The sequence below is a fragment of the Phoenix dactylifera genome, chromosome 4, assembly GCF_009389715.1.
Source record: "Phoenix dactylifera cultivar Barhee BC4 chromosome 4, palm_55x_up_171113_PBpolish2nd_filt_p, whole genome shotgun sequence".
Lineage (NCBI taxonomy): Eukaryota > Viridiplantae > Streptophyta > Magnoliopsida > Arecales > Arecaceae > Phoenix > Phoenix dactylifera.
In genome coordinates this window covers 9,332,925-9,358,092 of record NC_052395.1, presented here as the reverse complement: position 1 = coordinate 9,358,092, position 25,168 = coordinate 9,332,925, and the positions used below count along the sequence as shown (strand labels likewise).

General features: G+C 39.0%; 3 protein-coding genes across 7 annotated transcripts; 1 reads left to right on the top strand and 2 right to left on the bottom strand.

Annotated features, from left to right (window-relative positions):
* Positions 1-6,291: 6,291 nt before the first annotated feature.
* Positions 6,292-10,060, bottom strand: LOC103706854. 2 transcript variants are annotated; one of them, XR_604040.3, is made up of 4 exons: positions 9,783-9,995; positions 9,569-9,687; positions 6,736-7,093; positions 6,292-6,613 (listed from the first exon to the last, which is right to left on the bottom strand). XR_604040.3 is itself a non-coding variant. In XM_039125493.1 (3 exons), the coding sequence occupies exons 1-3, from the start codon at positions 10,019-10,021 to the stop codon at positions 7,074-7,076; spliced, it is 378 nt and encodes a 125-aa protein (XP_038981421.1). In that variant the 5' UTR covers positions 10,022-10,060; the 3' UTR covers positions 6,652-7,073. The 2 variants fall into 2 exon arrangements, 1 of the variants encoding a protein (XP_038981421.1); XM_039125493.1 differs by lacking the exon at positions 6,292-6,613 and having other exon boundaries at positions 6,652-7,093; positions 9,783-10,060.
* Positions 10,061-13,907: 3,847 nt separating this feature from the next.
* Positions 13,908-19,894, top strand: LOC103706850 (protein FAR1-RELATED SEQUENCE 4-like). 4 transcript variants are annotated; one of them, XR_005511443.1, is made up of 6 exons: positions 13,909-16,468; positions 16,581-16,652; positions 16,752-16,807; positions 16,893-16,991; positions 17,236-17,404; positions 18,922-19,894. XR_005511443.1 is itself a non-coding variant. In XM_039125492.1 (5 exons), the coding sequence occupies exons 1-4, from the start codon at positions 14,174-14,176 to the stop codon at positions 16,945-16,947; spliced, it is 2,478 nt and encodes an 825-aa protein (XP_038981420.1). In that variant the 5' UTR covers positions 13,908-14,173; the 3' UTR covers positions 16,948-16,991; positions 17,292-19,894. The 4 variants fall into 4 exon arrangements, 2 of the variants coding, with proteins under 2 accessions (XP_038981420.1, XP_038981419.1); XR_005511442.1 differs by having other exon boundaries at positions 17,236-18,789; XM_039125492.1 differs by having other exon boundaries at positions 13,908-16,468; positions 17,292-19,894.
* On the bottom strand, positions 19,728-24,950 carry LOC103706851 (putative esterase YitV). The gene is made up of 13 exons (XM_026804560.2): positions 24,491-24,950; positions 23,903-23,979; positions 23,742-23,822; positions 22,942-23,070; positions 22,766-22,852; positions 22,559-22,612; positions 22,315-22,405; positions 22,163-22,233; positions 22,005-22,074; positions 21,411-21,463; positions 21,189-21,282; positions 20,632-20,729; positions 19,728-19,981 (listed from the first exon to the last, which is right to left on the bottom strand). Exons 1-13 carry the CDS (start codon positions 24,564-24,566, stop codon positions 19,895-19,897), a joined length of 1,068 nt encoding a protein of 355 aa, XP_026660361.2. The 5' UTR covers positions 24,567-24,950; the 3' UTR covers positions 19,728-19,894.
* Between the last annotated feature and the right edge of the window lie 218 nt (positions 24,951-25,168).

The following is a 25,168-nucleotide window of genomic DNA, read 5'->3' as shown; positions in this document are numbered from 1 at the left end:
TTTATGCTAAGTACTTTTCGGACTCAGTTAGGCATATGAAGCAGAATGAGTTTTTATCGCTGACTCAGTCCGAACATATGACTGTCTCGGATTACGTCAATAGGTTCGATGAGCTGGGTCGATTCTGCCCCAGTTCATGGAGGATGATATGAGTAGAGCCAACCGGTTCGAACAAGGGCTTAGACATGAGATCAGGTCCCGGACATCTTCACAGTTAATTACCAGCTATATGGATATTTTGGACAGAGCCTTGAGAGTAGAGGCTGAATTGAAAAGATCTGATAGAGAAAGGGCTGACCTGATGAGATCCAGATCAAATAGAAGTCAGAGTGGCAGGCCATGGGATTTCAGGGGCACTCCAATTTAAGAGAAGCCCAGGGTCCGCAATTACTCTAGCAGATCCCATAATGGAATCATCAATATCACCATAGCAGATCCCAGAGCCCGCACATACTCTAGCAGATCCCATAGTGGGCCCTATATGAGGAGAGTGAGGGCATGTTATAGTTGTGGGCGGACTGGACACCTGGCACGTGATTGCCCATACAAGAGGAGGAATGAGCTTAGACCTCCGGTACCTGGTGACCAGAGGCCAAGAAACAATGCTCGAGTTTTGCACTGACCTACCAAAATGCCAGTGCCAATGACTGGGTGGTGACAGGTATATTACAAGTCAGCTTGGTTGATGCCTCTATTTTGTTCGATTTTGGCTCTATGCATTTCTTTATTTTAGTTAGTTTATCTAGATAACTACACTGCATACTTGAGGAACTAGAAGAATCACTGTGTGTTCCTACACCCCTATAGGAAACAGTAATTGTTGACATTAGTGCAAGAATTGCATAATTCAAATAGGGATAGGAGAGTTAGTGATAAATATTATATAACTTGACATGCAAGATTTTGACATCATTTTGGGAATAGCTTGGAGGTCTCAGTACCACACTCATATTGACTGCTACAGTAAAAGAGTGATATTCTAGATACCTGAAGAACCAGGGTTCTTCTTTCAAAGCGATGCACCCGTGTAATGTAATTCATCATTACATTAATTTCTGCCCTGAAAGCTAGGAAGGCATTAGGAAAGGAGTATAAGACTTATTTAGCCTGTGTAATGGATACCTGAAAGGAGACCAAATTAGAGGATATTCCAGTAATGAATGAACACCCTGATGTTTCTTTTTTTTTCCAGAAGATCTTCCTGGTTTGCCACCAGAGAGAGAGATTGAATTTGCAATTGATTTGATTCCCAATACCATACCAATCTTCAAAAACCCTCCAACTGAAATAAAAGAATTAAAGGAAAAGTTGCAAGATCTGCATGATAAAGGCTTCATTCGACTTAGTGTGTCACCTTAGGAAACTCTAGTATTGTTTGTAAAGAAGGAAGATGGAAGTTTGAGGTTATGTATTGGTTATCAAGGATTGGACAAGGTAACAATAAAGAACAAATATCTTTGGCCCTGTATTGATGAATCTTGTAAGGTGTATACTGATCTTAAGAGTTTAAAATACCTTCTTACCTAGAAGGAACTCAATATGAGATAGGGAAGATGATTGGAATTGATAAAAATTATGCCTTGTCTATACACTACTCCCCGGAAAAAAAAAAGCTAATGTTGTGGTAGATGCACTAATTAGAAAAGGTTGAGGACAATGTTTAGTAGGCAGAAGAGCTACGCAGATGTCAGAAGGAGAGATATGCAGTTTGGCATGGGGGATCATGTTTTCTTAAAGATCTCTCCTATGAAAGAAGTAATGAGGTTTGGAAAGAGGGGCAAGCTTAGTCCCTGATACATTGGCACCTTTGAGATATTAGACAAGGTTGACAATGTATCTTACAGATTAGTACTGCCTCCAAACCTCAGCCATATACATCCTGTATTCTATATATCTATGCTTCGGAAGCATGTGCCGGATCCATCCCATGTGCTACCAGTGCAGGAAGTTACAGTAGAGGGAGACATTTCTTATGAAGAGCTTCATGTAGCTATCCTTGATACTCAGATCAAGAAGCTGAGAAATAAGGAAATATGTATGGTGAAGGTCCAATGGCACCGACACAATGTTGAAGAATGCACTTGGGAGTCGGAGCAAAGTATGAAGAGCAAATACCCTCACCTCTTTGAGTAATCAGGTAATTTATCCTTTTAAATTCGAGGACGAATTTTATATAAGGGGGGAGAATGTAATAACCCTAAAATTTTTTTCTTTATATATAAAAAAGGATAGAATAGTCCTTCAAAATTGATATAAGGGGTAAAATGGGAAGGAATCAAAAGATAATGGCATAGTTACAGATATATCGAAGTGGCAAGGGCAAAATGAGAATTTAATAATATTAAACAAAGGGTGAATAGTGCTTTGATGTGATTTAAAGAGGGGTTTGCTGTGGTTTTTGGAATGAAACCGAGAGACAGAGAGGGGAAGTCTCAGGCGTGAAACAGAGAGGAAAGAAAGAAAGAAAAAGAGAAGAAGAAGAAGAAGAAGAAAGAAGAAGAGGAAGGGGATTCGAGGAGGAAAAGGATCCCGGTTGCACTTCCAGCTGAAGGAAAAACGTAGGTCTCCTTCTCCTCTACGCAAGGACCCAAGTTTCACAAGAAGAAAAAGGTAAATACCCGTCCCTACCTAGTATTTTAAAGAATTTATGTTATAGAAAGGGTAGATGACAGTTGTAGAGGGTGTTAAAAGAGGAAGAATCGGATTTCGACAAATTTTTCCGGCACTACGGAAAAACTGTGTCGAAGTCCCAACTTCGGTGAATTATTTTGGGGGTCAATCGGCCTCCGATGGGGATGCATGTTACCATTTTGGAAACCCCTATGAGTGTAGAACACTAGGTATAAATTTCATAAAAATTGGAGTTTGAAAAGTGGATCAAAATCGGGATGAAGTGACCCACTGTCGGTCCGGGTTACTGTTCATCCGAGATAAAAAAGATGAAAAAAGTGGTGTTGGGTCGACTCAAAGTAAGCCGGAGTCGACTCAGGGCTGAGTGGGGTCGACCCAAGTCTGGTAGGGTCGACTCTCTCAGAAAATCCCAGAGAATGGAGATTTTCGGCTCGATGCTTGGGGTCGACTCAGGGTAAGCTGGGATCGATCCAAGCGGGGGGTCGACTCTCAAAGATGGGGTCAACCCAAGATTTAGTAAAATTTTGGATTAGAAGGGATTCGATCCTTTCGCATACCTTGATCCTAAAGTATTGGCCCAAGGTGTGTGTGGGATACTCTTGCATCATGATTCATTTAAATTGAGGATTAATTAATATGAATAAAGGGAAAAAGGAAAGGATTTAGAAAAAGGGGGAGTTGAATCAATTAAAGTTTCCTATATTTATGATTGGCACGTAGATTATAGCCCTTGATACAAGACTAAATGTATTGTAAATGCATGTATCAGTTAGGCAAGAAGCTAGGGAACAAGAGGAGGAAGTCTCCTACTGCCTACCATAAAGTTCTAGAGGTGTATCAGGGCTGTGCCAGATTGGCAGGTGAGTGGGAGTTTGTACTTTGCACCATGAGCACATTCCTTATTCATTTTCATGAATGTTGTCAAGTGTGACTTGATTCCACCTGAGCTTATTGATTAATTATTGTAGTAGATTCCTCTATAATCTTGATTCTCTATGCTTGATTATTCTGTACATGCATTTGAGGGAACATTGAGAGGAATTACGAGGGGTTGATGAGTAATCAAATTGATTCCGAATTGTGAAATGATTTCTTTTGTAAATTGATTTCATTTCCTCTATTTCAAAGACTTGTGAGTGGTAGCCTTGATTATACTCCTTTATGAGTAGTTAAATTGGATCCGAATTGTGAAATGACTTCTTTTATAAATTGATTTCATTTTCTCTATTTCAAAGACTTGTAGAGCCCTTCCATGGTATGTTGAGTTGCATTGTACTCCCGTGATTCCTCACTCCCAACCCTGATGTTAGCTATGATTGGGTCGTGGCCGAGTGAGTGGTAGTCTTGATTATGCTCCTTTTTAGTAGAGTATTGGGAGGGTGCATTATGGCATTTATGCAGGGCTTGGCAGTATCTGCAGGACACCTATAGTCGATGGGGTTGAACATCGGCCTTTGTGCACATAGTAGCCTTCTGGGTGGGCGGAGCCCAGTCCCTTCCTAGGGGGGACACGGCCCTAGGCGTAGGATCGGCCGGTCCTACGACTTATATTCTGCTTGCCGCCGGGCATAGTAAGACCCCGCGAGGTGCAGTATGGCTTTCCGCGGATGTAGAATTCCCGCGAGGTGCCGTTTAGTATGTAGATGTGAGATGGATTTCTGTTCTAGATACTGGCCAGCATTTATATAATTAGTGTGGTGTCTTATCCTGCATATGCATGTGACAGTAGGGAGTTGTTGCTGGTTCGCCTGGGGCGTAAAACCCACCTTCCAACAGCTATCTAGCATTTATATTATCGATATGGTGTCTTATCCTGCATATGCATGTGACAGTAGGGAGTTGATGCTGGTTCGCCTGGGGCGTAAAACCCACCTCCCGACAGCTGTCTAGTGATGATTTCAGCATATTGACACCTGATTTATATGTTCCAACATTATGATCTGTTGAGCATATTCATGAGTAGCATATATGTTTACTTGATTATTCCATATATGCTTCAGATGAGTTGATATTGATTGTGGTGATATTGATGATTTACTCCATATTCTCTATGTTGAGATCATGTTCATCTTGTTATTGCTCTTGAGATTTCACCTCGAGCCATGATTATATCTTGTCTCATGTGCATAGTACTCTCTACTCCACTCACTGAGTATTCATATACTCACTCTCCAGTTTGATATTTTTGATTGCAGGGCAGGTATTGTATAGAGAGGAGCAGGATTAGTGGTTGCCTGCTAGCTGTGCCGCTCCATAGTATAGTATAATGTAGATAGAGGTTTATCCCCTTTTGGTGTATTATAAACCTTCTGTTGTATTTAGTGTATAGTTACAGTCATAGATTCTGTTGTGGATATGGGTTTGACCATGGATGGAATGGGAACCAGATTTTTATACAGTTGAGTTATATGCCTGTGATGATCCAGGTTCGTTATGTGACAGGTTATATGATTGCTGCTCTGACAGGTAGCGTTGTTGTATGTAATGAGATAATCCTGACAAGTCACCATAAGAAAGGTGATCATTTTGTGCATGCATCATGCCAAAATTTTCAGAATTTATTAATGATTGATAGGTAGTAGGGTTCTATGTGGTGGCTAGTGGCCTTATGCCTACCCGCACCCTAGGAGCGTCGCGGCGGCCTGCCGGAAACGGGGCGGGGGTCGTGACAACCATACTTTAGCTCGCTAGCTATATTTCTATTGTTCATCTTGTGCTCTGTTGATACATAGATAAGAGACCTTTAAAATAAGTAATTGTCATCTCTAAGCATTTTATGCACCATTAATCATGATCAACGATGTCGATTTTTATCTTGAGAGGTGTATTACTAATTTTCACTATGAACCATTTGAGGCCAAAGGCACTCGAGTGCATCCTAGCCCCCTCCCCCCATGCATACATACATGTAGACGCATATACATATATGCATACACTACATACATATAGATACATCCAAACATAAATCAATACTTGCATATATGCATACATCCATACATATATACATCCATACATGCATGCATACATCCCTATATACCTGCACATCTATACATGCACACGTACAAGCGTCAACATACATGCATCCATACATGCACGCATACATGCGTCAACATACATGCATACATGTGTATCTATATACATCTATCCTATAGATACAGATCGATTTGCTATCTGCAAGTCTAGGTGGGCTTAATCTTGCAATACGCTATTTGTTTACCCCTTTTAGATCTCTATAAGGTATTGGTCTTAAGCGACCCTGGATTCTTTTTTTAAACCCTAATGGAAACAGGCGATTGTAAGTTTGTAACTTTCAGAATTTTACTATTCTAACGTCCAGACGCCAGTCCTCTGACCCTTTTTCCTCTTTTCCTTTTGCTGAAAGGAAAATCATTCCCTCTACAACTCCCGCCATCCAATATTTTGTTTGATGCATCATCTCCCGGTCGATGATTGCTTGGCTTCTCTTTCAAACATTGCTTCAGAATGCCAGAAAAGAGAGATTTTCTATTCTAAACCGATAACATATATATCGTTTTCTTAAAAATAATTGCTACCTATTTATATTTTTTTGAGCAATGGCTGCCTATTCATGTTGATATCAAATCACAGTAGCGAAGTAACCGAGCTCAAACCAAATCAAATGGGGCATTGAGGCCAGGCTGAGAGCCAAAGACGAGAGACCAATATGTTTAAGAAACACCAATGTGAGATCTCCAAAAAGGGGCGTGATTCCTACCCAAATGAAGAAGGGGTCATGACTCGCATAAATGCATCCCCTTGCTGTTTGGCATCATTTCCTCTTGTTTCACATGCCATTAACGTTGTTCAAATGAAAAGATAAAACTGGAACGAACAAATGTGTAAGAGAGAGTGATAGGGTAGGACTTATTATTTGTGATTTCATCAAATCAAGATTCCTGGTTCCCTTGGATAATTGTTGCTCCTAGAGAATATAAACATGTTTCTGAAAAACATGGTGATCCTGCACATGCACACAAACAAGTTCAAGCATTGGCGACGTGACTTGAAGCCATTCTTATCCTCACAAGCAGCAGATAATATATGTAATGGGGATCAAATATTTCTGCATGTTCATTGTCTCACCTAGATGTGCCTCTGCTTGTTATAAAGCAAACAGGTCCATGATATTGCATAATCAAATTTGCATGGAACCTTAAAATTTTCTCCCCATCTGCTGGGTGCAAGAACACATCAGTCTCCATTTGATTCTTAAAAGAAACTGTCAGAGAGGAACAAGGCTCAGGGATTGCCTTCAAGATATCCGAAACAAAAATGCTTCTGTAGATTACCCAGAAAGCCTTCATCAGTTTTTAGGTGTTGGTCTCAGAACAAAAATAAATGGAGAAGCAACAACATGTCCAGGTCTGTATTTTGTATTCAACAAGTCCCCAGAGAGCCAACCAACCACCAAAATAGTGTTGTCATAAAGGCATCGAGGTGCCTGCAGAATGGATGAACGGTCAGCAAACGCAATTTGAGGCAAGAGATCGAACATGAAGGAACCCAAATCAGGCAACAGAATAAGAAAGCAGAAGCCATCGTTTGAAATTTATCTCAGAGCAGCTATAAACAGTCTAATAGCCATATATATTTGTATGTAGAGAGAAAAATTCAGATATGGTGATTACTTTGGCCTATTACAAATATATGCAAACATGCCAAGCTTTCCGCCAAGACATTTGTTTTGTAGCAGTATCAAGCACTCACCAGTCAACAGGTATACAGATGCCTCTCTCACACACGTGCGCTTGTCCATAATCCTTACGATCCTAGCCAGTATAAAGCTGAGATATTCTAAGACATCAGTAATATATGATATCTATAGATCAGCAAAGGATTTTCACTCTCTTTTTTATTATCTTATTAGGAGTTTCTCGATTGATGAATGTAAACATCAATTGATAGTTTGATGGTTAATCCAGTTTCATACTGGCTGATATTTTGATATCTTGATCGTTATATGTCAACCAAAATACTGAGATATCTGAGAACAATTCAAAATTTCTTCAGCCTTCATCCTGACCGAGAGAAACCAATATCTGAGTACCCACCAAGACAAAAACTCATTTGAGTGATATGAGTATCAAAGAACAACATGAATGGGAAACACCCACATGGTATTGCAAGTTTGTGGAGTGGGATCACCGTATATTGTGCATGACAGTTACATTGGAAGGAAATAATGTATCCCACACACCCGGTGACTAATAATAATCACACATGCAAAGAAAAAAGGAGCAACAGTGTTGCAGGTTTGAGTAGTGGCATTGTCATAAATTGCACGTCAGTTGCTGGATGGAAATAACTTAGCATGCCCCAGCCCCCCAACTCCGCCTCCTTCACCAACCTTTTCTTTCTCTTCACCCAAATACCTCCCATCCAACATGTAGCTAACTGCTAAATGGGTGCAGTGTATATAACATAAATCTAGAAAGGGTTGATATTGTCAAAGGGTTTTCTTCCACTAGGATGACTAAAAGCAGCACACCAAAAACCAACAGAAGTATAGTTTTTGGAAAGCCTCTTAGATCCTCATCCTTGAGTCTCACCTCAGCCATGCAAACATTGATCCAATATCTCATGTGGTTTGGATGATAACTGGTAAATTTCACCCCTTCTTTCACATCTACTTTTCCTTCCTAACTATTGAAAAATTAATATAAGTACAAATTGTCTTATTACTTATCATCTTGAAAGCACATTCAATTTCTTCTTTCAATAAGCTTACTCTCCATTATCTTAGCAACACAGTTGTACTTGTTTCAATATTTACATGTAGCAACTATAGCCATCAACTTTTTGAAGCTCCAGTACTAAACTCACCATTATATCTGTATAATTGAACAGGACACTACCATGAAGATCAAATGCAGAATATTCATGCAGATATACCATTCCAACTGTTTCTCTCAAACTGTGCATGGTATACCCTTCAGATACTATATATAGTTGGGTGTTCCAAACTCTAGCTGTAATTTTGTAGTCATTCTTATAAGTATATTAATTTTTTAGGGTTGGGCATCCAAACTCTAGCATGAATTCTTTTGTCCATGGATGAGATCGAAAATAAGCACTTGGGATAATCACTTGGATATGCATGAGGTTCATTTTGCAATATTTGGTAAAGAATTAAATCAAGGAACAAGACTCACTATACGCCGCAGTCATATTGTCTCGGTTCTTGGATGCCTGACTATGGTATCCAAATGTTATCCTGTGTACAGGTGGAACAACCAAATGGAATGACATGTTGGAGAGCAAGAATGTGACAATTCAATTCTAATGGTTGACTTGTTTCTTAACCATAAGAAAAATGTCAGCTTACAATTGAGAATTAAACCAAATGCTCCTAAGAACATATCACATGATTGAGATCATTGATAAGTTGCATATGTTATTATTAAATAAAGAAACAACAACTTCTCCCAAGGAAGTAATTGTTAATGATTAATATATCATTATATAAGCTCAATAAACTTGATAAAGTTAAACACAATTGTGCCAGTAATTGCGGTTGCAGCTCAAAAACTATTCAAGCTCAACCACGCTTGAGGTCGGCTTGATTAATAGTTGAGCAAGCCTTTAGCAAGCCAGATTCTAGGTCAAACTTGAGCTATTCAATTGGCTGCCTTACCAGGACACTTTAAAGACTCAATAAAAGGTTCCTGTGTAAATACTTTCACCACTCAAGAGCTCATAAATTATCAACAAGTGTCTCTGTCAAGAAGCAGACTTACTTCAAAGCTTTTCTCAAGAAATAAAAAAAATCAAAACATCAGCACCTCGCAGCCATTTTATCATACATCATCCTAGTCAACAAAAATCCGATCTTGGAACAGAAAGCTATCATTCCACATAAAAGGATATAGAAAATGACCCAACTGATTGACTGCCAACAAATTAAAGGAAGTGTTACCTTGGGGAACCCATCCCCAGTGCTGGGACACGGGCGAGAGCACCGATCTCAGGCGAGCAGAAGCAATCGCGCTGTGCAGCGGCAGCATTGAAACCAAACAACTCGAATCCTTTCGTAATCTATGCATCACAAGATTCTTCCTTGAGACACAAAGAAAAAAGAACATTTTTTTCCTAATCTCTGAAACGAGGAACAAGGCTTGCAAGAATCTCACCTGAAGACAACGGAGATTCGCCTTTCGGAGGGTGAAATAGGCGATCGAGAGCTTGGAATCAGCGGAGAAACCTCGGATTGGATAGATTTCTTGGAGGGTCTAAGGGCGAGAGAGATGGTGCGTGCGGAAACCCTAGATCGGAGGAGGAGAGGAGAAGCTGACATTTTTCTTCTCTCTAGGTTTTGAGCCGTGCCGCCGCGCGCCTTATACTTCTGGCCTCGGTAGCACCCAGATTCCATTTGTTCGAAATATCGAAATTGCGCTTGCCGTAGTCGGCACCTGGCAGCCACAAAGTCGGCATTATCCATGACTTCTTTATAAACCCTTCAGTTCGATGAAATATCGAAACTGCCCTCGATCTTACAAAAAGTCGGCAATCTCTTGCACTACAGTCGGCAGTAACGTCTTTATTCTTTTCAATTTTTTGAGCGGGTAAAATGCATGATTAGTTCTAGCCCCCTTTATCCTTTTTTTTTTTTGATTGAACACGTCCTTCCATACCATCTTAAAAAATATCGATAATATCTGCCAGAAAATATAAAAACCTTTGAATTTTATTAATTCAATCTTAGGCATTAGTAATCCTTTAAACATTATATCTATGCAGAATAAGTTCTTTCCAGAGTTATGATTTTATATATTGAATTATTTATTTCTTTTGCATTTTAAAAATAACATGGAGTTGTCTATCTTTTAGGATTACCATCCTAAACTTTAAAAGGTTCATGGTTAATGAGTTTGATGATATCTGCCTATATTTTAACATATTGATCATATATCAACTAAGATTTCATTTATTTTGTATTTCTACTTAATCTTCTACTTTATTTTTGGTTTTGAAACACTTATAAATTTATAATATTATTTCTCATTTTATCATTTTATTCTATTGTAAATTTTCATTTTTTTTTTGTTTTATGTTGAACTTTCTTTATTTTCTAAATATGTTTAATGTAAATTGCTCATCTATTTTCATCTTCTATTTATCTTCCTTAATCTTATTTTATATTAATTAACCTAATCTTAATTTTTGTTATATTTTAAAGTTGATCCACCAATACTCATTAATATTGCCTTTGTTATCTAATATAAATTTTTAAGTATTCTTAAATTTTCTTGTTATTTTATTTATATCCCTTGTAAGGTAATTTTATTATTCTCCTTTTAGCTTTCAAGTTATTCAAAGCTGAACATTGTTCTAAACACTCTACAACATGGTTGTAAACAAACACGGCATATTGGCAACTAATTATCATCGGATCATGCTAAGTTGTGGTTAAACCTAGTTTGAGAATTACTATTCCAACCTTCATTCACCAACCAATCAGAAGATTGGTTCCCTCCTCGAAAAATATGCGTTGCCTTGAAAGCTAATAGAACCTGTACTAATCTACCATATATCCTTGAGAAGGGAATGCTGTGCAACGGAGAGGGAGCAGTGACCATTCATCTATTGAATAACGATAGGATGTTCCTCTTCCAACTAGATTTGACCATATTTTATGGTGACAAAATGTAATACATAATCCCAACCAGGTTGCTTGTAGCTCTGCTTTGAGATACAGAGCAAATAGCAACATTCCTAGCTGACGCTTCTAATACAATGACTTTTTATAAAAATCTTCTGTCAAACCATCAAAATTTACTTTCAGCATTCCATAGGAAAGATTTGGATTGTATCTTTCACACGAATGAATGATTGCTCTTTTTTTATGATATCATCTGTACGGTCGCATCCGGCACAGCTCTCAAAATACTTCAAACTCTATTTTTCATTCATCAGCATGCAAAATTCTGAAGCAATATTTGCGCAATCTAACGATAGATTTATGGAAAGAAAGGTGTACATCCCCTACCCCCACTGGGACGGAGTAGCCAACTAGCCAGATGAGGGGAAGAGTGGTCACAACTCTTCTCAAATACTTGTGAGAAAAGATTGATGGAGTCATTACGATAGAGGACAATTTGGTAGAAAAAAGATTCATGGTTAATATAAGCTACCCCAAAGATTCTTTCGAATACTCGCCGATCCTTCTGGAAAGTAAATGTTTCTGCCCCTGGCCCTGTTTGGGGGAGCTTTTGGAGGGCCAAAAAGCACTTTCTGGCCCTCCAAAAGTACTTTTAGCTAAAAAAGAGTGTTTGGTAAATTTTTCGAAGGGGGGAAACTCCAATTTGGAGCTTTTCAAAAATGTTATTTTCAGCTTTTTCGGAAAGCTGTATTTTTGACCAAAATACCCCCATTAAAAAAAAATTCCTCCCAAAAACCTCTCTCTCACTGTCTCTTCCTCTCCCACCCAACCCCACTCCCTCTCCCCCGCCACCGCACCCTCTCCCTCTGCCCCGCCGTCGCACCCCCTCCCTCTCCCCTGCCCCCATGGTAGGGAGGTGCCGAAGAAGAGGAAGACAGGTCGTCTTCCCCTTCCCGCGGCCGCCGCCGGCGACGACCCGTCACGGAAAGGGGCGGTGCCGAAGAACAGGAAGAAGAAGGGGCCGAAGAAGAAGGAGGTCCCACGGTGGGAGGGGCCGAAGAATAGGAAGAAGAAGGGGGTTCCTGCGGCCGTCGGCGGTCACGACCCGCCCCCCTCCCGCATCCGCCACAGCCCGCCCGACGCTGACGGCCTCACGGGAGGAGGGCACTTCCCACGGGGCCAGCCGCGGCCGCCGAGACTGCCGCAGGCGCCGCCGGCCGCGGCCCGGCCCCCTCCCGCGGCCGCCGCCGGCCCCGACCTGGCCCCCTCCCGCGGCCGCGGCGGCCTGGCCCCCTTCCGGTGCCGCCGGCCGCGCGGGAGGAGAAGAAAGAAGAACGGGGGAGAGGAAGGAAGGAGAAGAAGAGAAGAAAAAAAGAAAAGAAAAAAAAAAGAAGAAAAAGAAAGAAAAAAAAGAGAAGAAAAGAAAATTTAAAAAAGAAAAAAATAAATAAATAAATAAATAAATATTTATATAAATGAATGAATGAATAAATGAATAAATAAGATAATAAATAAATATATTTCAACATTATTAATTATACACTAATAATTATAATATTTTATACCTTTATTATTATATTATATTATAAATATTATATTATATTACATTACATTATAATATATTAATATGTTATTTTAAATAATTTAATATTATGTTAGACTATGAAAAATTAATTTATACTAATAATTATAATATTTTATACCTTTATTATTGTATTATACTATAAATATAATATATATTACATTATATCATAATACATTAATATGTTATGTTAAATAATTTAATATTATGTTATATTACCAAATATTAATTTACTCTAATAATTATCTTACTATTATGCTATATTATAATAATATTATTTTATATTATAATAATATTATACTATATCGTATATTTATGTACTAATATATGTTATGTTTTATTATATTCTGTTGTATAATACTATGCAATGTCCTTCATGGTAATTTTGTCATACAAAAGTACTTTCTCAGTTTGTTTACTAAACACAAAACAAAGTACCACAGCACTTTACGAATATAGTTACCAAACAGCAAACAGCTTTTTATAACAGCTCTACTTCAGACAGCTCTACTTCCAATAGCTCTACTGCCAACAGCTACTCCAAACAGGGTAAGATTTTTTTTTTTAAACCCAAAGATCCCGGTGAAATATGGGTGGGGCCCACAGCGCTTGTCCCAATTTGGCCACCTGCAGCTGCTGAGCCCCGTTGCAACTCGGCCCTCCCTCTTGCGGCCTTGCCTCTTGCCCGTTGCAACGTTTTGTTCAACGCCTCGTGTGCTTCATCGTCTCCAAGGTCAGACGGTGAGGAAAGAATTTGTCCAACGTGCGGGACCCACGCAGCATCACGATCGAAAGATAGGGCATTGCAAGAGGTGCGTGGAATAAAGCGAGGCAACAAAGCACCCGGCTTTCGTTCTTCCCCCTTTACTCTTCTCCTCTCTTCAACGCCCTAATCGCTTCAACGGCCGCTGCATCGCGCGCTGCCCCTCTCTCGTTACCTCGTACGCATCCCCACCCCATTCTCTTTTTCTCTTCCCCCATTTTTCCCCTACATGTAGCAATAAAAATATTTATAAGAAAAGTTGAGTGCCATCTCTAGCTTTTTTTTAAAAAAGAAATATCCCTTGAAAAAAAAAAGATGCAACTGGTTTAATTGATTGCAAAAAACCATCCAAGATTATTTTTTTGGGCATGTTTTTTCGATTATGCTACTACTCTAATTTTTTTACCTCTTTTTTATCCCTTTTTTCCATTTTTGTCGGATAAAAGAAAAATTAACATATTTATCTTTTTTTGAATTGTGATCAGTTCTCTTGGATTGCTTCAACCCTTCTATCTCCCTAATTTTGTCACCTGAATCTCTGATTAGTTTCGTGAAACTCACTTCCATGTAGTTTACTATGGAAAGCACCGGCAATTTGGAGTCTGAAATCGGATTGGAAGTCGATGATGCCGAAATGGATGCCGAAACCAGCTTGGGTGAGGATGACAAGGAAGAAGAATTCAGGGAAGCTTCCAAGAAAGGCGATTCAATTGCCGCAGCAAAACTGAATTCTTCATTAGCGACTCCTAATAGCACGGAAGGAATCAATTTAGAGCCTTTCGTAGGTATGATATTTGAGTCGGAAGTAGAAGCATATCAGCTCTATAATGAGTACTCTAAGCAGATGGGATTTGGGATCAGAAAGAAATTGTGTCGTCGTTCGAAGGCGAACAATGATATCATTGCCGGATGGTATGTTTGTTCGAGGCAAGGCGCATATGCCCGGCGTGGAAAGACGGCAAACCCGCGATTCATTACCAGGGTCGGCTGTCCCGCCGAGCTGAAGGTGAAGAGAATGGCTGTCAAGAAGTGGCAGGTGACTGATTTCATCAAGGAACATAACCACGAGCTTGATCCGGAGAATGCATGCTTGTTTCGTTCACATAGGAAGTTTCAAGCACCTGAGCAGAATCTTGTTGAAATTGTGAGTAGAAATGTTGGAATTAGAGAACAAGTGAATGTTGTGGATAAAGAACAGCAAAGATTTCTTTCTGCGGCAGATACTCATGCACTGCATATGCATTTCATGCGCATGCATTCAAAGAATCCAGCATTTTCATATGCCATGGATTTGGACGAGAAACAACGTGTGAGGAATGCCTTTTGGGTTGATGCGATATGTAAGGTGGCTTATACTCATTTTGGCGATGCTGTGATGCTGGATACAACTTTTCTGACAAATAGGTTTAAGATGCCGCTCGTGTCAATTGTAGGAGTTAACCATCATGGGCAGCCTGTTTTGCTTGGATGTGGGTTGCTTGGAGATGAGACTCCAGTATCATATGTATGGTTGTTCAAAGCATGGCTTGAAGCAATGTCAGGTCAACCTCCAAAGGCGTTAATTACTGACCGGAGTAATTCGATAACTGCAGCGGCTGCAGAGGTGTTTCCTGGGACTTGTCACCGGTTCTGCCTATGGCATATCTGCAAAAGGGTCTCCGAGAAACTAGGTTACGTATGGAGAACTCAAGCAAACTTTATGAAGAAGTTCTACAAATGCATCTTTGACTCTTTGACCGAAGATGAGTTTGAAAAGCGGTGGTCGAAATTTATCCAACATTTCAGTCTTATGAATGATGAATGGCTTCAAGGATTGTATGATGATCGACGAAAGTGGGTTTTAGTGTATCTGAAGGATACTTTTTTTGCAGGGATGTCTATTTCGCAACGTGGTGAAAGCCTGAACTTGTTTTTTGATAAACAAGTCAATCGCCATACTAGTTTAAAAGAATTTTTGGAAAAATATGAGCAAGATTTGGAGAGTAAATATGAGGATGAAGCTCAAGAAGACAGGAGATCAATTTGCATAATGCCCGAGGAAAGAATGCATCCATCACCTTTTGAGCTACAACTGGCGAATGTTTATACAAGAAACATATATGAGAAATTTCAAGGTGAGGTTTTAGGAATTTCTTCGGTATTTGCATCAAAGATTGAGGAGGATGAGGAAAGCACTATTTTTGCTGTGAAGGCTTATGAGGTGCAAGAAGATAGTAAAGATAAAAAAGTGAAAGAAAGAGAGTACAGAATTATTTGGAATGCTGAGGCAAGAAGGATATATTGTATATGCCGCTTATTTGAGTTTAATGGTTATCTTTGTAGGCATGCATTGGCTGTCTTTCTAGCATCAAATGTTGTAGAAATTCCATCTCATTATATACTGAAACGATGGACAAAGGATGCAAAAACTATAAATGTGTTGAATGCTGCTTTGAATGAAAAAGAAGACTGCTCAGCATCTATAACGCAGCGTTTTAATGATATATGTGTGCGATGTATCAAATTAGCACAGGAAGCATCCTTGTCGAAAAAGAGTTATGAGGTTGCATTGCAGGCATTACAAGAAGCTTTGGCAAAAGTTGTATATGAGAACAACCGTCCCAGAAGAAATATCCAAAATTACAACCCACGTGGTTCTACTTATTATAAGACTAATGAGGGAAGCCAAGCAAATAATATAGGAACCCCCATGTTGTATGTGCCAAATCAACTAGGGACCATGTTAGTCGTATGCAATCCTCAAGCTTTTCAGATGGCATCTACTTCCAATAAAAAAATCAAGTATGGAGCAGAGAAGAGAGGAAGCAAACAAAAGGAACATAAGAGTGGTGATTGCATGCAATTCAGTCACAGTGTCGCTACTTCCACAGAGGTTTGTCAGATTCAAGTTGACTTGAGGCTTATTTTACCCACATAACATTGCATTATTTCTTGTGATTGACATATTACTTCTCACTGAATAAAGTTTCATAATCAATTTCTAGATTCTTCATGTTCCTTCTGGAGTAAATACCATGCTCGCTGGTTGCAGCACACAGATGACAGTGGAACCTATGGTTTGACATGCCTTTCCTGGTTATAAATTTAATTGTAACTCTGGTTCCTTAGATTTATAGATCAAGTTTTCTTACCTGCAAAAAATGTTTCTCATACAGGACCAACTTAACCAAGAACAATCAGTCAATGTAGCTAATAAGAATCAAGACATCAGGTTGTTGTACATGCTTGCTGTGATAGGTATACAGTTTTCTTGAAAAATGTGAAATTAGTAATGCTTTTTCCTCTATGCATTTTAGAATTGAAATGCTTACAAATTTATCAAATGAGGGCCCTATTAATATTGGCGACTGAGGAATTTGAGCAAGGTGCTTCAGGATTTTCCAAGCAAGGCAATGGTAAGTATATATACATACAGGATGCAAGAACAGATATATGCTGTATAAGTCAAGAAAAAGAAAAATATCAATCTGTACTTGGAAATTTAGAGCTGGCAATGCATCTGTCCTGTCAGCATTTGGTCATTAGTATTATGTCATATTTGATGATAAGTGTCATTTTTTCGCATGGTTGGAATCATGGATTCTCATACTGATGCTGCTTGAGTTCGCTAAGGAAAATAATACACATCCAATGTTTCAGGTTAGATATGGGAGACAACAGCTATTGACTAAATCTGCAAGTTCTGCTCTTTTCAGATTACAATATCATGTTTCAAACTTAAGGCTCTTGTCCCATAAACCGGATAGGATGGAAAAAAGAGAGCATTGACATCTTAACATGCTTGCTCAACTCTCATTTGGAATTACTGGTAAGATTCCTTCTTGTTTTGTTACAATATCATGCTTTATTTAGATAAATGGTATCACCTAAAGGTGCTGGGAGTGGGGGTGACAAATTTGAATTTTGGGCTATCTATCTATTCTTTTCAGTTCACTTTCTTGACAGTTTGGTGTTTCTGGATTGTGTTTACGTCATATTCTGCAAGTTCGATCAAAAGTTGGATGGAGGATTTGGGGATGTGTTGTCAGAGTGAGCAAATTGAGGTTTTGGGAAACTTGCTGGTATTACAAGAAGTCATTCATGTAGATACTCTTAGTGAATGCACTTGTACTGCAGCCAGCAGAAATGCATTCTCTCTCTTACCTTCCTTTCACTGCCTTTTGCCCCTTGAAGATCTCTTCTTACAATCTCTCTCCACCTTCAAAGTCTAATTTGATTTTTTTTACCTCTTATTTTTATAGATTTTACTTACACAATGTCGATCTGAATCGCCACCAGTAAATTTTAACTGATCGAGCAACTTCAGGTCAAGTAATCTAGAATTAGTTATTCTGTCATTTGATTGAGCAAATGCTGAACTGATGGAGATTATTTATTAAAGTTTGTCTGGTTGGAGGTTATTCCGATTTAAGAATGGTTGGAGTTTTACCTGTCTTTTTTTTTTTCTTGTAAAACATATTCATTCTGGTAAACATTTAAGCGGCTTTTCATCTACAATCACGAATTGCATACGAGTTAGGATTAGAGAGTGATATTCAAAAAGCACTGGCTGACAAAACAAAAGGGAAAAGGACAGCAACTGGCTCGAAGGTGGAAAAAGTGGATGTAGAATCAAACAATTCGAGCTTCCACCTTCTTTAAGGTCAGCTGTTTGGGTGATTATGATAGATGCTTGTGGTAGTGGCTTCTCGTATGGTTGCAACGTAAGAACAGGGTGGGTTGCAACGATCTAATTTCTCACTTTTATCAAATATAGGGTAATAAAATCTGGATAAATTTTGCATGGTTTCAATCTGTCTTGCTGATATCATGTTTTGCTAGATAGGAAAAGCGTCACAGCTCGGTGCACGCCAAGCATTCATCAAATAGTTTTTGTCATTGTGTTTTTTTTTTTCATATTTAGATTTCTAATATTTTGGAACTTCAAAGGAATTGATTTTTGTTTTCTCCTTGTGTCAATATGGGGGAAAATGCTGTCTGGATAAACCAAGCTGGGTTTGGGATGACACTTTTGGAGAAAGGGATGTGCCAGGTAGATGGGTTTTACAGATTGGTTAAATCTTGAGCCCTGGTCAGTTCAAACTGTCTCAGAATTGATGCACCGATGTGTTTCTTGAGCACGAGGGAGCGCTGAGAGTAGAGACATGGTAGTTCTAGTATAGTTCATGACTAAGAAGCACTCAAAGAACTCTTGTATGTTATTATTCTTGATAATCATTCTATAATACTTTATCATTTGGCTCTGACAAATTTAGGGTCTAAACAATAACAGGGAAATCTTCATGAGCTTAAAATGATTTAGTTGAACTACCTGTTGCAATTCAGGTGTTTTGGCTCACTTCAAGTTCCAATCACAAGTAATGTTTGCTTCAAAATTCAACTGACGGTGCAAGTATTTTGACTACTGTATGCTGAGCTGCATCGGCTTGAGGCATTAATTTAGGTTACACTAAGCTGTAATTAGAGCTGCTGTAGCTGGAGTGGCTGATGTCTGACTCCACACTTCAACCTACTGAGAGTTGAAGCTTTTCTGTGTTTAGGTTGTCTAAAATCATATTAAGTCTAGTTTGAAGCCTGCAGAAATATTAGACAATATGGGATGTAATGAAACTGCTGTAACCAAAAATGTTGCTGTATGAAATTTTCACCCCAGATGCACTGTTTTTTGTGTGAGATTTCTTTTTTAGTCAGGTAGCATGTTTTCTTAGGCTGCATTCTCGTGGATAAAGAACCGCTCTCATTCTGATGCAGCATCTGTCAGACTACTAAGATCTATTTAAATCATTAAACATAAGAAAGATGATGTGATGTTGACCATATTCAACTGTCCACCAGGTTCTGCTCTTACGTTTGTCATGCAAATTGTTGGATAATTTCATGCTAGGGGAACATCCAAGAATGGCCAGATTTTACAGGCTTTAGGCATATAACCATCTCGGCCATTGAATCATATCATCATTCTTTGCCCTTTTGTGAACATAAATAACATCAACCTGTACTCTTTTCCCTGATAATACGAGATTTAAAAATCTGCAGGTATCGTGCATACATTTGATAAAATGCACGTTCTTTTGTTGATGTAGACTAAGCTTTTTGAAGTGGCCAAATGAAGATAATGACCCATCCCTCTATCGACCAACTATGCTATTTAAATTCATTGAATGATTATTTAGCTTAGCAAGCTTTTGTTTATGTAGAAGTACTAATATTGAAAAAGGGGAAAATAACAAAGAAGCTGAGGAAAGAATAAAAGACAGATCAGAGCACTCTGGAGCAGAAGGTTGGCATAAGAGAATAATCACTTGAGGAACTTGTCAAACCAGTCGCTTGCTTCCTTCACCATCGCTGCTGTCATTTCATGCCCAATCCCAGGTTCTGCTATTAGCTGCATAGAAAAAGCATTGCCAGTTAATTAACAATAGGACCAAATAACAGCACTATGCATCGGACCAGATCGAAAACCATATTTATATTTGCATCCCTGTACCTTCAAGAATATAAATTAGAAGAGTAGGAAAAAGGGAGCAGTATTGGCTAAAGAGGAATTGAGGTTTTAACGAAAATAGATAAGATATTCTGTTACAGCAGACTTGACCTCATTAGAAACTCATGACAAAAGCAGGGATCCATGTAGCAACACCTAATTAATGAGATAAGCTTTGGTCATATTCAGTATTATGCATCAGCTGTTTGCTCTTGAATCAGGTGGCAAAGTATTTGAAATTCAAATTATTGTTGAATGTTGATGAAAATCCCTTTACTACATAGTGTAGCTCTTTTTGGGAGATGTATGTAGATTCCTCAAGCCTTCCCTTGTTCCATATTTTCCAGATGCCCTTCAAATGTGAGTGAATTTTGGAAGAATGTTCCATCATTGAATGAGCTTAAACTGCTTGTGTTGAATTACAGCATTAAGCATATTCTTATATTAAAACCAGATAAATATTCTAATCAGATATTAAGTGATGCAGCAGTTGTGAACTTTTCAGATTAAACAAGTTCACGACTTTTCCTGCATATGATAAACAGCCATACCTTAAATTTCTCTGGACAGTTAGCCTCTTTATAGGCCTCAACTGCTCTAGAATAAGGAATTTCTACCCCAGCGAGAGGGCAGCGAGGATCTTCGGCCCCTGTTTTTCAGTGGAGGCACAGCATTAGTGGATGGGTTACATATATAAGTCTCAAGATAAGCAATACATACATCTTCCAACCTAGATCGCTAGACAATACATGATTTAATTATTTGAGTAAAGTTAAAAAAAATCATATCAAATACTCTTTCCTACCGTATTTCATGCATCTACAATGATTATATAACATATTTGCAGGACATAGTGAATTGAGGACCATAACAAAAATATAATGCCAACTAATCTAGCTCAACAATGGTGACCAGTTAGCCAAGTCCAAAGATAGCGTTCAACCTAGGACTTTCCCTTCATCATTAGACTGACAATCAAATGTTCTCTTATAACACATACTATATTTAAAAAGAGAAACTCAATACTTTGAGCAGAGCAAAATGAGTAATCATTTTCTCTCAGAAAAGAAAAAAGACTTGTCATTGGAAATAGCTGTAGCAAATATACCATTTAAAATAAGCTGAGGGCGTGGTGCAATGATCGGAATTGTGTAAGGTGAATCAAACTGCGAGGCTAGACCAGGAGCAATTCTATCCCAAACCTGGATTGAACAAGCAGTAGAATGAACCATAAATAGCAGTCCCTGTTATGAAACTTTTTGTGTGCTTTTGCATAAGCAAATATCCTTCTAAACCAGTATCAAAGTTCCCAAGAAAATATCGCGTTAACCTTTTTCACAACTTCTTTATCAATTGTGCTCTTGCCTAAATCAATGCATGCTTCTGCAACCAGTAAAAAAAAGTTGAGATTTCCATATCCAAGGTCAAAATAACCTTCACTGTTGACTTCATGATCACAATTTTAGCCAGGAAGACCAACTGTTTCCACAGAAAAAAGTTAAATCCGGTAATTGTAGTTCAAAAAAGTAATGTCCAGAAAAAATGTCTATGATGAATTTGCCTCGTATGCAACTTTTCTTTCTGAGCTTAATGTAATAGTACATTACTTCAACTGTCATACTTAGAAGTTACAGGGAAGCAGCTGGAGCAATTCGAGGATGGCACAGCATGCCTTGTACAGGGAATATACACAGCAATAGTTTTCTGGTTATTATCCCGTAACAGATTCCAGCCTTCTATTTAAAATGTACAGGATACAGCTGTTTTGCCAAAGTATAAAATTTTTAAGAACATTGCCTCACTATTACCATAAAAAAGGGCAAATGGTGAGAATCCCCAGAGGCCCAACTCACACCTGCTAGGCCATGCCCTCACTTGAATAAGATATGAAAGATGAAATTTAATCTGACACTAATAAGCTAACCTTCAAAGACAGATTTTATACTATCAACTCGAGCCTGCCACTGGTCGTTGTCTATGGCCCATTGAAACCCCTAGAACAAACACAGTCAAGATCAGCCAGGTTCAACTTTTATTTACAGTATAATATCTTGAGCACAAGGGAGAACTTTATCAGCTTACCTGAACACCAATTATGGGAACAACCACAGCATAGCGGGTATCAGCTGCCGCAGCAAACCAAGCATGCATTCCTAAAACAAAGTTCCATATGTTTCAACTCTTTTCATTTTTCAGGTTAAGTTTAATCAGTTGTCAACTTTATTTTGCCCGACCTCCAAGTGATTCACCAGTGATCCCGATCTTCGAAGCATCAATGTCCTCCCTCTGCATAAGATAATCTCCCAATTTTATCAAGTCCCACACCTGCCAATATAGTGATAAACACATATGCATCAGTTCTTTCTTTGGTTGTTTTGGTCATAAAAATTGTTGGTCGAGTCCTGGACCTGCTAACACACAGATGCACTAATTTTGACTGCCTATATACATATACACACTTAAAGGAGAAAAGAATACCGTATCAAAAATGAAAGGCATCGTATCACCATTTTTCCAAGCTGAAACAAGAGCCTATTTCAAGACAGACCATGTTAAGCCAACTATGAAACTATCACAAAAGGAACTGGTGAAATAAATTGTTGAAATTTCACGAGAAAGAATGTGTTCAATTCTTCTAACAGAAAGCACAAGATATATAATGGTGGACAAGGATGGTTAAATTACATCTTGGTATGTTGTCGTGCTGCTGGCTCTTTCACCATGGTAGCGAGAATCAATGGAAACAGCTATATATCCCCTCGAAGCATATGCCTTGGTAACAATATTACATTAATGAGGTAGCCATGCATCTACTAATTTCCTTTACTACTTCTGAATAAGGTCATGTTCACTTATTCTACCTCCAGTAATGGGCGCAACCATTCCTTGCTTTTGTAAGAGCTATGTAAAAATACAACAGCTGGCCTTCTTTGTGGAGCACTTTGCTTGATGCTCAAAATCAGCACAGGCAAACGACCCTGCTCACCTTCCTGCAAAAGGAAGGGGCAAATGTGTCAAGCAGAGTTAGCATGATATCTTTTCTTGTGACCATGTATTTGAAATGTTCTCAAATGCTCTTTTCTATGAGTCTACGAATGAGCTGTATATATGGTCTTATCAAACATTGGTAATAGCAAATATCTTGCAAGAGACTGAAATTTTTTAAATATTGTAAAATGGAAATTACAAGCCAATTCATGCAAACCCAAATTTCCAGTTTGCAGAAGTTGGTTGAACTCTATAAATTTAAAACATACAAAGAAGATATGCTCCCAAACTTTGTAAATGATTAACTGTAAACATGATGAGCTTAGCATGTTCATCATGCGGCTGAGCTATACTGGTCAGATACAGCAAGTTTTGATTCCAACTTGACCCATAACATCTGTATGCGCCCCTAGTCAGAGAAGACCACAAAAATTCACGTTCATAGCACCAAGTTTTCAGACTACAATCTGTAATTGTTGTTGATATGAACAAGAAGATCAGCATGCTGAGTCTGCTTTTTTCAAAGCATCAGAAGCATCCACTACTTCCACTTTGATCACTAAGTTGTCTCATAATATCCTATTTCTCTTGAATTTAACTAAATAAGATACCAATAAATCATTTTGAATGCTCAAATGTAATAAACAAGGGAAGGGTAGAAAAATATAAATACCTCAGTAATCAAGTAAAGATTTTCTTCAATCAACCTATCCTTGAAGTCCACAACATTCTCCGTTGGACAAGATTCCATTACCTGCAAAGATCTAACACATTGCTCAAGAAAACAGGGAGTAGAAAGAGCATTATATCAAAGTCCTGTTGAAAGGTTCTCGCCTTCCTTGAAGCCAACACAGTGTTCCCCTGATACATTGGATTTGTCACTGGCTTTCCAAGCTCCACTGAAAGAGGAACTGAAGAGAGGTGACAGAAAATTAAAAGAAGCATCACACAACCTTACAACCCAACAACTAACATCCAAGTGACAATAAACGACCCCAACTAGTAGTATTTATGACAATAAACGTTACAGTCGCTAAATTCCATCTAAAGCACAAAACTTGTTTGTGGATGAAACCAATCGGCCGTTTAGAAAATGCGGTTCGAGGAACTATGTGTGGAAAAGAACTCATAGATAAGAACAGATAAGAATCGCAAAAAAAACAAAGAAACCTCACTTTCTAATGGAATTTCAATGCATAACCAAATAAAAGATCCCTCATCACAGCTCAGAAATTGATGGATCTCATAAGTCATAAATGATCGAAACCCACCAAAAGAAAGATCCGTTCGGATAATCCAAAGCAACCTAAAATCCAAATAATTCATATCAAGATATTTTTTTTTATGAGAACCAACAAGATTTTTTTTTATAGAAAAACGACTGGATTTTTTTTAGCATGATGTACGGGAGGAAATGGAGACCATCGGGATTCCTCCGCCGGCTGCGGAGGACTTGAAGGAAGTCCGATCGGATCTTGGAGGCGGCGTCTTCTTCCATTTTCCGGCGAAGGAATCTGAGAACGTCGCGTTTTTCTCCATCGAATCCATTTCGGTTCTTATAGGCACGACGACGAGAGCCAGAGCTCGGGTAGGAGCAGTTGCCATAGCACGTGCTCTCCCGGCCGGAGCACGTGATAGGCGGGGCCCAGGCGTGCGGCAGTGCCGTGGCGGTCGTTGGCGGCGGCGCCCAATGAAGTCCGGTCTGGTCTCCGGTCCGCGAGCCGCGACGCCTCGATAGGTACACGGCGGAGGAATCTAATATATATAAAAAACGGAGGCACTGCGTTTCCAGTGCTCTCCGTTCGCCACCGAAGTCGGAGATGCAAGTCTCCCAAGCTCGGGGACTCCGTGCATGGAAACCGGCGTTCTCCTTCTTGAATGCTAAACATACCCCAACTTCTTTATTGTTACTAGACCTTATCCTTCACTCAAACGCTCCCAAGCTACACGCTGGTCGCACAAGGCGGATAAGTATTGCTCGAAAAAAATAAAGGGCGTCTCTTTATCTGACATCTTCTAATTTCTTCAGAACCCGGAGGGCGTTTTGGTTAACCGAGGATCGAGACGCAGGATACCGCGCGGGACGATCCGTCCCTGTCG

What these genes read in the sequence shown, in the direction of transcription:
- LOC103706854 (XM_039125493.1), bottom strand. Translation starts at nt 10,021, where the DNA reads ATGGAATCTGGGTGCTACCGAGGCCAGAAGTATAAGGCGCGCGGCGGC. An exon ending in CGAATCTCCGTTGTCTTCAG is followed by an intron (nt 9,688 to 9,782) that starts GTGAGATTCTTG and finishes TGTGATGCATAG; the next exon opens with ATTACGAAAGGATTCGAGTT. An exon ending in CTGGGGATGGGTTCCCCAAG is followed by an intron (nt 7,094 to 9,568) that starts GTAACACTTCCT and finishes TCCATTCTGCAG; the next exon opens with GCACCTCGATGCCTTTATGA.
- LOC103706850 (XM_039125492.1), top strand. Translation starts at nt 14,174, where the DNA reads ATGGAAAGCACCGGCAATTTGGAGTCTGAAATCGGATTGGAAGTCGAT. An exon ending in AGATGACAGTGGAACCTATG is followed by an intron (nt 16,653 to 16,751) that starts GTTTGACATGCC and finishes TTTCTCATACAG; the next exon opens with GACCAACTTAACCAAGAACA. An exon ending in AATAAGAATCAAGACATCAG is followed by an intron (nt 16,808 to 16,892) that starts GTTGTTGTACAT and finishes TATGCATTTTAG; the next exon opens with AATTGAAATGCTTACAAATT.
- LOC103706851 (XM_026804560.2), bottom strand. Translation starts at nt 24,566, where the DNA reads ATGGAAGAAGACGCCGCCTCCAAGATCCGATCGGACTTCCTTCAAGTC. An exon ending in TGCCTTTCATTTTTGATACG is followed by an intron (nt 22,406 to 22,558) that starts GTATTCTTTTCT and finishes CTATATTGGCAG; the next exon opens with GTGTGGGACTTGATAAAATT. An exon ending in TTCCCATAATTGGTGTTCAG is followed by an intron (nt 22,075 to 22,162) that starts GTAAGCTGATAA and finishes TGTTTGTTCTAG; the next exon opens with GGGTTTCAATGGGCCATAGA.